The following is a 13,930-nucleotide window of genomic DNA, read 5'->3' as shown; positions in this document are numbered from 1 at the left end:
CTCAAAAAAGGCTGAAGTCATTCAAAATCGTTCGAAGCTTCCAATCAACTGCGACTCGAATCTAAGAAATTCCAGGCAGATTGAATCAAGAAAGAAGTTTCCATATATAATTTTAATATTTTGTGTGAATTGGTTGAAATCTGAACATGTTATCCGTAAGAAGTTAGGGTGGTGGTGCTATCCTACGAGCTGTCATCGAAAATGCTTACTAATACCATTGGAGTATAACAAAACAATTCATTACATAATATTAAAGGTTGTTGATTAAAGGTTGTTCCAAAAGGTCCGCGATGGCATATGTATTTCCATTAAGGATAGCTTACCCATTACAATGTTGAAACTAATCACATATAATCCCACATAGCAATAGATATTCCAGGTATATTTCATGAATATACATTTAAGGATATTGTATTATGCTATGAATATGCCATGGATATATATATCTTCTGGAGAATATTCCCTGGAAGTGCTCCTGGCGAACCTTTGATATATTTTAAGAATATTCCTTGGGAATATTCTTGGAATATCTTATAATATTCTTAGAATATCTAAGGTATATTCTATTAAGAATATTCCAGGAATAGAACCCGAGGAATATTCATAAAATATTCAGGATATTCTTAGTTTATTGTAGGAATATACAATAGAGAAACACCATAGAATATTCTTTAAATATATTTTATGAATATTCTAGGAATTTTTGGAATATTCCAAGAATGTGACAAGTAACCGCTATTAGGCATGTTTATATTGCATTTTGATACAAAATTCACACAAGTAATAAAACACATAATATTCATAAACAAATATATTTTAAAAACAATATACACTGAAATATTTGACGTTTCAACCAATATTAAAAATAAAAAATCTAATTCAAAATATTTATTCACTGAATAAAATATTCCTGAATACTGTCATATTACAAATATTAGAAATGTATTCAAATTAGGATGTTCCTACTCTCAAACAAATGTATACTAAAAATATACTAAAATAACAACTCTGTGAATTCATCAGCACTAATTAAAAAATAATAAATATATCATTTCATTGAAAAAGAAAAAGTGTATTACATCAAGAAATAGGTTAGGTTAGGTTTCTCACTTAGAAAAATAAACCCACAAATGAAGTATTCAAAATGAGTGGTATAATGGGTTCTTCAATGAATTTAACTTACTTAAAGTTATTCAAACTTTGCTCACCAGAACAGTTTTCCTCATATTTGTCCAACAATGCATCAGCCAGTGTTTCAATAGTAATACCTGGAACAAAATGTACATTAACGTTCATTATCACTATTTGAAAGTGGCACAATAAAACTGGAATAAAAATCAAATAGATATTTTTCGCATAGGTTACTCATGAACATTTACAACATTTTATGACTTGGAGAGCAACTTGCATTGTCTTGTTGAAAAGTAATCATTACGTTTTCAGTTCCTTGGCGCACCTGCCTGTACCAGGTACCACTCTGTTTCCTTTTGGGCAAATTGATACTATCTTGAAAACGAGTGATGAAAATTATGAAAACAAATGATACAAAAGAATGTGTCATTCACTTACTTTTCTCTATTGATGATACACAACTGAAATCACTCTAGTTCAAACATGTACTTAGTCAAACCAACAAATCCCACACACCAACTCTCCTCGAACCTAAAATGAGGTATAGTAGGTTAATCACCCTGACTTCTATCGATACTATTGCATTTTACTTACTTTTCTTGAAGACTGAATAGATGCAACTCTCCTGTTTGAAGATCCAAAATCAAACTATTCGCTGTACTGCAAATTGGACAACCCCACATTATAAATGGTACACTGAACGTGACAGAATTATACTTTGATAATAACACCAACACACCATGCATTACACACGCGAACCTGCCACGTCAACCGCCATGTTGAATCAAATGTCGAATTTAACGCAAACGCAAATGTACCATGCATTAAGGGACAGCCGCTTTCACAGAGCTTATTCGACTGTCTCGCGCTACACTTCAATTGACCAATGAGAAACGTTTACTCCAATTATTGACTTCCCCATTTCTCTGTTTCCAGGATTTTTCGCTTTGTAATTGAATAATTTCAAATACAAAAAGACAAATAGGATGAGAATTAACCAATTTATTGATGCAATTGGTTCATTTATTGGCCCATTCAATTTTTTTTGTCGTTTCCAACAGTTGCTGTTGGAGCAATTCATCCAGAATCTTCGCGTTGAGTTCAAAAACTGGTTAACACTATCAGGGTTATATACATTAGGTTATGCATTCGATTAATGTTGTCAAATATTTGTGTTCTCAATAATATTGAATTATTTGAATACGTTATTATAAGATAATTCAAATTCCATTGTATAGAATATTCCAAAATATACCGTGGGGATATATTCTAAGAATATACCATATGGTATATTCGATCGACAATATTCTTAGAATATTCAAGGGAGAATAATCCATTTATAGACATTCTATGCACATTCTTTCGAGAATAATCCTGCCATATTCATTCAAGCATATTCTATGAATATTCTAAAGGCGTGTATATATTCCAAGAATATTCTATGAATATTTGGAATATATACGTTCGTTTTATGATATACAGGGAATATTCCATGAATATCTAGTGCTGTGTGGGATATGTTAATAGGAAAGCTATTTAGACGAATGCGAAAATAAATACCTGTAAAGAAAACGAGAATTGAAATTTTCTATAGAAAATTGAATTTTCTAAAGAAAATTTAAATTTTCTTTTCTTCATTATGATTTCCTACCACGTTGTAAAGGCTACATCCATCAAATACCTGTTTTTTACACCACACGATTCAAATCAATAGGTGTCTCAGGAGTTATCGCAAAATAAAAATCACTGCGCTAGAAAAAAATTCAATCGGTCTGACAAATCGATGCGTCACGGTTGCATTTTTGTTTTTTTTTTTGTATATACTCGTGAGTTGTACCCGATTACCTTTTTCAAATTCAAATCGATAGTTTATGTTTGACTCACGATTAGTTTACCGGGAGTTGTGAACAATTGTGCTTAAGAATTGTGAAGTTACTTCATAGGACACTTACGTACACGTCTAGTAACTTATACCAAATGGAAGATACTAGCAAATATTTAAAAATGTTTTGAGCTTTTACAAAAAAAGGCTGGGCCTTAGGTATGATAAGTGAGAAAATTAAAAAATTTGGAGTGAGGCGATTTTGGCAAAGAAAATCAATCATTCAGGAAAGTAGGCCTGCCCCTTTCATAGACTAAAAAAAATGCATTATCAGGGTTTCATAACATACGGGTAGAAAGACCAGACTGTATACATTCAAAAAAAAATCTCACAATTTTAGGATTATGTAAGCCTGTAGCTGTTACCATTTTCAATCTGTCTGGACAATTGAATTATTTTATTGAAGTGATGGTTAAACTGCGGGCCGTCAAGCCGTGGAATATCCAACATAAATGCCATTAAACGCTTAAATAATATCTTAATTTTAAATTATTTCTGGCGAAGAATTTTATCCAAGGTTATTATAATTATTTACTAGTACTATGTTGCTGTATCGCTGCTGTTCCAATAATTTGACAGAATAAGAATCAACGAACTTAGGCGTGTGCAGCGTTATAGAACAATGCTTTCAAAAAATTGTTCTACATCGCCATCTAGTGGCGAATTACAGAAAGATTAATAGCAAAAACCTTCTCTATGAAAAATTATTTATACATGTCAAGTTTCATCACGATCGGTTGAGCGATGTAGAAGTTTATCACTTATTAACCAACAAACATCCATTTTTATATATATATGACTAGCTGGGATATCCAGTAGTTTTTAAGGAGTTTCCCTGTTCTTCAAATTTCAGATATCAGATATCTCGAATAATTTTAAGATATTTACAAGAAAACACTTCTTTCTCTACTAACTTGTTCATTACGTTTGCAATTTTTGCCTCCTCATCATATCATTAAGTTTTAAGACGCCATTCCGAATCATTATTGGCTACAAGTACAATATTCAAATGAAATAAGTTATTCCTTGAGGTATATGTCTTCAATGTACAAATAATTTTTTTAGTTCATCATCTTGGCCTAGTCGAAAGCTCAACTCTATTGACAGTTGGTTTATTTGCTAAGGTATTTAGCAACTAACCGAGATCGATCAGTTGATAACTAGTGGATTAATTTGTCAAGGCCAATTAGACGGCAACCTTGATTTAGATGAATTGACACTGTTCAATATCGTCATCGCTTCTAAAATTTGGGGAAGCCACTTGTAATAGTCCTTTCAGTCCATACCATTTTGGCGAATGTGTGCAACTTTCTACAAATACACTGCGGACGTAAGTAGTCCCTTAGTCTAAACTTTTGAACTGGACACGACATCGAAAGAGGATACAATTTTCGTAAAAATGTAACATTTTTAGTTCCTAGTACACAATAGTGGTGCATCACTCGTCTCAGAAAGAAATCTACCAACTTTTTTTCAGACGATATATAAGTATCACAATTTAAAAAAATGTTTTCAAAATTTACTTCAGTTCATTTCAATAGATAGTTGCATTCAAAATGTGTGTCATCCTACCTAACAATAATGATGTCTACGGATTCATTTCAAACTGACTAACTGAAATCGTGATTTATCAACAATTTTCTCAAACGATGATTTTGAATAATCTGTATTTTCAAATGTGAGTCGAAGTTTACTTTTCATCAGACATCACAATTTTCTATAGGTAACATTTTCTTCTCAATCCAATATTATCATCCAATACTATGTATCATTTATGTGAGATGTTCTAAAATACAAATCATGAAATTAATTATAACACAAAAACAAAAATTAATTGGCGCTCCGAGGCGACTTCATTGATTCCAGTGGCGCATTTGCTTTTTCAGCTGCAGGAAAACCAGGAAAAACCTGCAGCACTACATCATCTGAAAATCTTTATCTGCCAATATCCTCTCTCTCATAAAACAAAATGTAGGGTGTCTCCAGAGGCTTCACTAAATTCAATGCATCGCCAGAAAACTTGATGACACGACTATCGTCAAACTTAAACTAGTCTGTTTCGTCTTTGACCAAGGCTTAACAATGACCAGATTCAACGCCAGAACCACAGTGAACAATGACTGCATGAAGATTATAATAGTGGTCTGCTAGATTAAAGTATTAATCTGTTTCGAACCTTCGTAAGAGTTTGGTGCTTCCATCAGAGGTTGAGTCATGTTTCAAGATCATCAGTGATATTATTAGATTGACTGGTGCCTCAGCTATACTTGTTTTCTTATAATAGTCGATTAGTTTGGCGCATTATCTATTAAAAGTTCCATTTTCAGATGACTTAACAATAAGCTTTGCACGGACAGGTTGTTAGTCATATTAGGAAATGCTAGTTGAAGTTCCAGAAATTCACATAGTTTTAGCTACTTCTTGAACATTTACCACAAAGTAAACAAGTGAGGATTTTTTCAGCAAAAGATTTACAAACACAAGACGAGATAGACTGTACAGAATCATTCAATACAGAGCGGTCAGGAATATTGATTCTGCAATTGTTTTGCTCACGAAGAGTATTCAACAAGAACCCCAAGAATTCGGAACACTCCTCTTGTTGCCCTAACGAGTATCTAGTAGACTTCAAAGCCTCCAGGAAATCGGTTGGAGGGAAAGAATATACATTCTTACGGAACTGCAGCTTCATGAACAGGTGTTTGAGTTTGGTGAATGGGTGAACATTTTCGTTCATCATTAAAACCTCGTTCTTGAAATTCTTCGTCATGAACAACACTTGTAAAATGTTATTCATGTAGTAAGAGTTACCTAATCAAGTTACCAATCAAATTCTCTTCTCAAGATTTTCAGGACAACTCTCTACTGATTCGTAAGGAAGAACATGTTCCACAGAATCTGCATAAAAACCATTTCTCAAGAAGCAATCGATCCTTCCAAGTGATGAAAGTTTCGTAGAGGGATCGATTTGGCTTTTGCTTCATGAAGCTCTTCCACTGAAAAGGAACCAGAACCACGAGGACTGCAACTCATATTCGAGGGCAAGAATAACCTAAGTCCAATGACCGCACTGAAAAAGAAGAAGGTGGATCAATCACTTGCGAATTAACCTTGATAGGAGACTGATGAATATCCACATATCTTGGCTTGTTTCGAAGAGATTTCAGTCCGGTACTGAAATGAGGGTAACGCATGACTTCATCAAAATTATGTGAAGGAGAAATGGTTCCAAGGACCGAAGCAGAATTACCACGTTGAATAGCAATACCAATTATTTCCATAAAAAAGAGGTACAACGGTGATCTTTCGTTACTTGGCCTATTCTTCTTCCGAGTTCATGAACGAATAACATAGACTACGAGCCATAAACACCAAAAGTTTCAACCGCTACTGGATGGAACAGATAGTTATTACAAAGATTTTTTTCGTTTTAATTTTTCTCCAGACAATGCTGCAGTTCCACCAGACTTCGAACTCTCGGTAATTGTTATTTCTGTAGGAGACTTTTTGACAGAATTTTTATCAAGAAAACAAACGTAATGTTCCATAGAAATTGCCATGCAAAATGTCATTTTGATGTTTCCTTTTTTATCCTTGAGTTTTGTACTACCACCTAGCGGCAGTGGTCTCCCCGAATATAGATCGTCACACTCATTAACATAATATACATCCTCCCTAATTTCCACTATAGATGAAAACTCTCTATAGGAAATAACAATATACCTTTCTCTCTACAATACTCAATTATCAATACTCAATTCTCAGGCTTTAACGTTAAATTCAATTTCAAACATAAAACGTCAATGGAACTAAACGACTTGTTTGTTATAAATACTTTTTTGGAGATCTCCATCATCAAATCATTGAAATAGATACTGTCTATCTATTCATCATCGTGATAAATTAAATAGTAAAAACATCAAACTCTAAAATTGCATATGGAAATAAAATCCATTTATTAATCAGTTTAATATATAAAAAATAAATTATAATACAAATATAAAATAACTGCCTACCTTAACAGAGCTTTAGCTGTCACAATATATTGAAACATTTGAACACATATAAACTTTATGACTTGTGTACCAATCAAAAAGAAGAACGCAAGTTGAACAAATGAAATTAACAGTAAATCGTTCCTCCTTCTGCAATTTCAGTTCAGGTACACATCACAAATGAGTTCAAATTGATCACATACAAACATCTTAGTAACAATAATTAATTGAAAGTAGGGTTATCAATTCCCTGCTTCTCATCCTTTCTGGTTCCTGAGAGAAGCTCTTGTACTTCGGCGAGCGTTTTTCCCTTGGTTTCCGGAACGACTGAATATACAAAAATGGTACCAATACAGGAAATTACCGCAAAAATATAAAACGTCGAGTCACTCCCTATGGAAGACCTCAAATCCACGTTAAACTTAGTAACGATGAAAGAGAGAAACCAATTGAAAGTTGCTGCCGAAGAAACCGCGACGGACTTGATTTCCTCTGGCATCAATTCCGAAGAAATCATCCAAGGGATAGGACCGAACCCGATAGAAAACATCGCTATAAATACAATTAGGCACAAAATTGGCAAAAATCCAATTTTCTCTAGTTGGCTATCGTCCAAAATATCCCGATCTTTCAGCGTGAAGAAAATTCCTAAAGTAAGTCCCGAAATCATCATGACGGCTGCGGAGAGGATGAGCAAAATTTTGCGACCGAATTTATCTACAACCATGGACGAAACAAAGGTTGCAATGACCTGTACTACTCCTACAATTATGCTGGCAGTCGAAGGTTCTAAAGACGTTCCTGATGCTTTAAAAATATCGCTGAGGTAGAAAATAACCGCATTCACTCCACTCATTTGCTGGAAAAACATAAGACCAAAGCAAATACAAAGCGCTCGGATGCTCGCTCTACTACGAAGTGCAACAAAAAAAGGAACATTGGCCTTTTGATCATTTTCTATAGCTTCACGAATCTCCTTGATTTCATTATCAACGTTATAAGAAGAGCCCCGTAACCTTTGTAAAGATTTTATCGCTTCGGATGTTTTATTTTTTTTCATCAAATAGACAGGAGTCTCCGGCTGAAAAAAGAAGACGGCCACGAAGATCAGAGGAATCACAGCGCATAGTATGGAGACATTTGTTGGAGACATGCAAGCCCCTGCCACGTAGGTTATCAGTATCCCTATCACTAACAGCAGTTGGAAGAAACTACCCAAGGTACCACGGATATCTTTCTGAGCAATTTCGCTGGTATAAAGCGGTGCTGCTACACAAAATGCACCTCCTGCCAGACCCGTCAAGAATCTTCCCGCGTATATCATGCCGGGGTTGGAAGAAAATATGATGAGCAGCCAACCTATGCTGAAAGGAAAGACCGTCATGATGCATCCCCATTTTCTACCGATGATGTCGATTAGAATTCCTATCGGAAAACACATCACCATAGCTCCAAGGCTCATGAAGGATCCGATCCATCCTAAAGAGGATTCATCTATGGAGATGTCGTTCAACTCTGCTTGTTTCAGTTTTTCTGATATGTTGCCCGTCCAGCCCAGTACGGTTCCGGCAGCGACAGCTCCCAAACATACTGGAACGAAAAGTGTTTGTTAATAAAGTGTGAATAATGTGGATGTGAATAATATACAGCGTGACAAATTAAAGCCGCATCGTATTGGACTTTTTGACTAATAACTTCGAATTGAGAAATAAGCAAAAATACTAGCGATTCAAAGTATCTGTAAAATTTAATTTTTGTTGAAATTTTCATTCTACCATTATGATTGTATTCAATTTTTTTTAAAAAATGAGGTTATTTCTCAAAGTACCAAAAAAGTTTAATGCATTTTTCAGGCTGCATGAGATAATTTTGAATTTTTATTCATTTTTATAAATAACACCACTGCTCCAAAAGCCTAAGCACCCATATGATAATAGTAATAATAATACATTTCTAAAAATCACAAATGTTGTAACTGAGTTTGAAGGTGATTGACAATGTTTCATGATGAATTTCATTAGTTTGGACTTCCATTGTCTGATATTATATGAAATGATTTGAAATCCCTGAAAGAACTAAAAAAAGAAGAATAAAAAATGAATAGCTGAAAATAACAAATATATTAAGCACGACGTGTCGATTGTTAGTTACACAATCGTCTTCGGGTGATGACTGGACTGATTCCTCTGAGAGATGACTATTTATGGGTCATTCGAGTACTTTCACTTATCCCCGCTTTCCATTTTCCGCTTCACTGGTTTAGTGGGAGATGACTGTTTGGCGGGAGTTGGCCATTTTTCGCTTGATGATGGGTTTCCATATGTTGCGTATCTCTACGCTAGCTTGACTGAATACGTTGTTGGACATCATACATGCGGCTTCTTTGAATTTCCTCTTAAACCAATGTTTCTTTCTTTATATGATCTCAGCTTGGGACCACTCGATGTTATGTTGATGGGTCCAAACATACTCTGCTATCCCTGATTTGCTGGTTTCCCCTCGCTGTGTATGTTTCTTGTGCTCGGAATGCAAACTTTCAATGGCCTCTTAGTTTCACCCATTTACCATTCCGCACTCATAGGGTATCCGGTAAATGCAATTCTTGGAATCGCAGTCCGCGTTTGGTGGCCTGGTTTTTGTGAGGCTGCTACGGATAGTGTTTCCGGACTGAAGCAGGTTCTGATGTTGTACTTGGAACCAATTCTTCTTATCCTTCACGATAATCCTCTGATGTAGGGAAGTGCAAGCACTGGTTGTGACGGCTTCTCTTCCTTGCGAGGCTCCTGCTGTCTTTTAGCCAAAGTCTGTTCTACCATCACTTTGGAGTAGCCATTTTTGATGATGTCTAGTTCCTTCTCGAGACCTTCCTTCGTATTACAGAGCCCGAAAGCACGGTCTAATAAAGTCTTGATGATTCCTCTTTTAGTCGATTGAAGGTGGTTGGATTCGTGGTTCAGATACTGACCCGTGTGAGTGGGTTTTCGGTATACAGAATATTCCCACTTAGTGTCGATTCTCTTCACCAATACGTCTAAGAATGGCAACTAATTGTGAATTTCCTTCTCCATTATGAAGCGTAAGACCTTCCATCACTTTCACAATGGAGAAGGAAATTCACAACGAATTGCCTTTCTTAGACGTATTGGTGAAGAGTACCGACACTAAGTGGGAAACATCTGTATACTGAAACTCCACTCACACGGGACAGTATCTGAACCACGAATCCAACCACCATCGATCGACTAAAAGAGGAATCATCAAGACTCTATTAGACCGTGCTTTCGGGATCTGTTAAACAAAGGAAAGTATCGAGAAGGAACTAGACATTATGAAAAATGGCTATTCCAAAGCGATGGTAGACACTCTGGCTAAAAGACAGCAGGGGCTGCAAGGAAGAGAAGACGTCACAACCAGTGCTTGCACTTCCCTTCATTTGAGGATTATCGGAAAGGATAAGAAGAATTGGTTCGAAGTACATCAGAACCTGCTTCAGATCCGAAAACACTATCCGTAGCCCATTGAATGTTCGCATTGCCAAGCACAAGAAACATACACAGCGAGGGGAAACCAGCAAATCAGAAATAGCAGAGCATATTTGAACCCATCAACATAACATCGAGTGGTCCCAAGCTGAGATTGTACACAAAGAGAAACATTGGTTTGAGAGGAAATTCAAAGAAGCCGCATACATGTTGCCCAACAACGTATTCAGTCAAGCTAGAGTGGAGATACGCAACATATGGAAACCCATCATCAAGCGAAAAATGGCTAACTCCCTCCAAACAGGCATCTCCCACTGAACCAGTGAAGCGGAAAAAAATGGAAAGCGGGGATAAGTGAAAGTACTCGAATGACCCATTAATAGTCATCTCTCAGATGAATCAGTCCAATCATTAACCGAAGACGATTGTGGATACTAACAATCGAAACGTCGTGAAATAACTTGGCTTGGAATCTCTAAGCTTTTTATTTTTATTTTTGTTTCAATAGTTCTATTTTTACTTGTATTCTATTCCATTATTATTTCATTTCAGATTTCTTTTGCCTGATATAATTGTTATTTTCAGCTATTCATTTCCAATTCTTTTTGTTTTAGTTTTTTCAGGGATTTCAAATCATTTTATATAATATCAGACAATGGAAGTCCGAACTAATGAAATTCATCGTAGTAACTGAGGATATAATCATATAATAATAATTATGAGGTAATTAATACATGAAAGGTTCCTGGTATATAAACGAAAAACCAAAATTTCGAGAGTAGACCTATTTCTAAGAAGGAAAAGCATTTTTCAGTTCATCAGTAACATGTTCTCTGAAATGTGGAGTCTATCGATTGTCAGTCTCAAATTTCTATGTGATGATTCGAAAGTTTTTTTTTGCATAACCGTTAATTAAATTTACATGATTTTTCAAAAAATTCCATACATTTCTATTACAAAATATCAAAACCACCGATTTTTTTGGATTCATTAACATGATCGATTGAACTTTCATATAACGAACTAAGTTAGTTGATAAGCTCTACTCTACTATACTATATCATAAAATCTGTAAGATTGAAAAAATAACATATTTTAGTAGTGTCCGCATGAAGATGACAGCTACAATCAACATTTACAAAACGTGAAGTACATAGTGTAAATGAAAGTGGCCTTAAGACGCTCCCCTGAGAGACTCCATAATATAACTCCCTCACAAGTTGACTCGTTATCATCCAGTTTCATAAACTGTGTTCTATTATGTAAGTATGAAATCAGAAAAACCTTTTCAATGAATTCTTTCGATTTTTCGAGTGATAATCTCAATTTTAGAATATATTAGAATATATCAAAATTTGACGTATATATTCCCAACAAAGCCTTCTTTTCCATAAATCACTACTCGTAACTCTAAAATATAATGAAATTCAATGTTAGGTACATTATCTGTGTGAAAGCTAATTTCTTGGTTTTTGACCATGGTCTGCAGCTTTATATCTCTGACTTTTCGTCTACTGATGCGGTATACATTATCAAAGGTCTACCGCAGTAGTATCTCCGACCGTGAAAGATTGCATTCTCAGTACATTATCTGTAAGAAAAACGAATGGTTCTGGTAATCCTGTTTCTATATTTATTTGAATTAATTTTTTGAGTGATAAAACTGAAATATCATGACAAAGCGCATCAAGGAGTTATTTTACAAATACAGTTAATATTCTTCATAAAAATTAAAACTTACCAGAAATTGCTGCCACATATTGCGGTAATGTTTTTGATGTCCCGTTATCCGCCATTTTATTCTGAAAGGGAAAAGGAAACTTGAAAAACTAATTGAATGTAACCATGTGACAAGTTAAATGAAGATAAAAAAATATTAATATTCGTTCATAATATTCGTTTCGTACATGAGGAATATTCAAGTTATTTCCCAAAACTTTTGGGCCTGGTTTGGTTGGCACGACCCAACATATGTGATTGAATATAGTGATAAATTACCATTATTATAATGAATGGACCTGTAATTGACCTCTTTTTCCTATAGCTACACATGGCACCCCTTATGGGCCAGTAAGTAAGAATTCGACCCTGAATCTATAGACTGTTCTGGAATGTTTCAGAATGACCTAGGACTATTCCTGAAGATTACACAACATTCCAGAATGTTCCAGCATATTGTGGAATGCTCTCGAATACCCTAGAATGTTCTGAACTGTTCTAAAATTTGCTAAGATCTTCAAAAGCACGCCCTTCTGGTAAAAACGGGCACATTTTTCTTGGATGGGATATAGAGTACTACCACATCATATAATTCCCTTGATCGTGCCACAATAATCTGGAATGTTCCCAAACGCCCCAGATCATTACTGAAAATGCCACACTACTACGATACTGGTCATATCGAAGATATCAACGAACCGGGCAAAAGTTATAAAATGAAATAAAATAAGATATTTTGTTAGACGTTGAAGAGAATTCACACAAATCCACAAGAAAAATTGTTGCACAGAACAGTAGGTACCAATGAAGTATTGCGAGTTCCATGCCTATAACCTCAATTTGACCATACCCAAAACCGCTCATTCATCTGAAACCGATTATCCCCCTCCATGGACCATCCACCTTCCTTTAACCAACATTACCAACAACCATTTCGAACCCATCAGCTTATCTTCACAGACGCCTCTTGTTCCAATAACGGCGTTGGCGCCGCTTCCATCACAAATGAATTCAATGCAAAATTCAAACTACCATTGCCAACCTCTATCTATACTGCAGAATTGACAGCAATTCTTGAAGCGTTGCACTACATAAATCTTCATAACATTCGGTTTTGATGAAGAAAAAAACAAAACTATCAAATATTCATCAAAACAACATTCAAATCCAATTTCTTTGGGCTTCCTCACATATCGGAATAGAGGGCAATGAGAAGACCGATAGTTTAGCCAAGGATGCCACAAAACTTCAAGAGTGCACAATTACTTGCCCCGACATTTAATATAACGATCTAAAACTCCTCGAGAGAGAAGTAGTCCCATTGTGCTTCATCTGTGAAACAATATCAATTGTGAAACACTTTTTGGTGGAGTGTCCGCTATACACAGATAAGAGATTAGCAAATGAAATGAAAGATCTAAAAGTGTTAGTGAACGGTCAGTCAAACAATAAACTATTAGAATTACTGAAAGACATCAATTTTCTACATAAAATATGAGTTACTAGTTACTACTGAAAAACTTATTATAGTCAATGTAACAAAAAACATATGTGAATTACTGTGAAGCAAATAACCCCTGGCGGTTGAGGCTTAAAAAAGAATCCAATTTGTCTACGAACTAAACGAGGATGATCCCGATTGAAGAAGCGGATCATGCATGGTAATGTTAATGGTAATGAAGGTGCCTGAGGGATTTATAGAAAAAACATTCTTTGGCAAA

General features: G+C 35.2%; 1 protein-coding gene and 1 long non-coding RNA gene across 5 annotated transcripts in view; both read right to left on the bottom strand.

Annotated features, from left to right (window-relative positions):
- Positions 1-875: 875 nt before the first annotated feature.
- LOC141481246 (uncharacterized) lies at positions 876-2,021 on the bottom strand. Its single transcript, XR_012464825.1, has 3 exons — positions 1,726-2,021; positions 1,570-1,662; positions 876-1,268 (listed from the first exon to the last, which is right to left on the bottom strand). It is a non-coding gene; the product is annotated as an uncharacterized lncRNA (long non-coding RNA).
- A 4,924-nt stretch (positions 2,022-6,945) lies between these two features.
- LOC111503493 (solute carrier family 2 member nebulosa) overlaps positions 6,946-13,930 on the bottom strand; it is a 49,193-nt gene continuing 42,208 nt past the window's right edge. For all 4 annotated transcript variants that reach the window (XM_023157801.2, XM_023157802.2, XM_023157803.2 and 1 more), the window contains exons 2-3: positions 12,232-12,292; positions 6,946-8,598 (exon numbers count right to left, since the gene is read on the bottom strand). In XM_023157801.2, coding sequence (XP_023013569.2) covers positions 7,232-8,598; positions 12,232-12,292 — 1,428 coding nt within the window. In that variant the 3' untranslated portion in view covers positions 6,946-7,231. The remainder of the gene's footprint in view (positions 8,599-12,231; positions 12,293-13,930) is intronic.

Source organism: Leptinotarsa decemlineata, unplaced genomic scaffold (assembly GCF_025532065.1).
Source record: "Leptinotarsa decemlineata unplaced genomic scaffold, Ldec_3_MD MMD2_tig00000133_RagTag_RagTag, whole genome shotgun sequence".
NCBI classification, from domain to species: domain Eukaryota; kingdom Metazoa; phylum Arthropoda; class Insecta; order Coleoptera; family Chrysomelidae; genus Leptinotarsa; species Leptinotarsa decemlineata.
The sequence above is the reverse complement of the archived record's forward strand: the minus strand, read 5'-3'. Positions and strand labels throughout refer to the sequence as shown.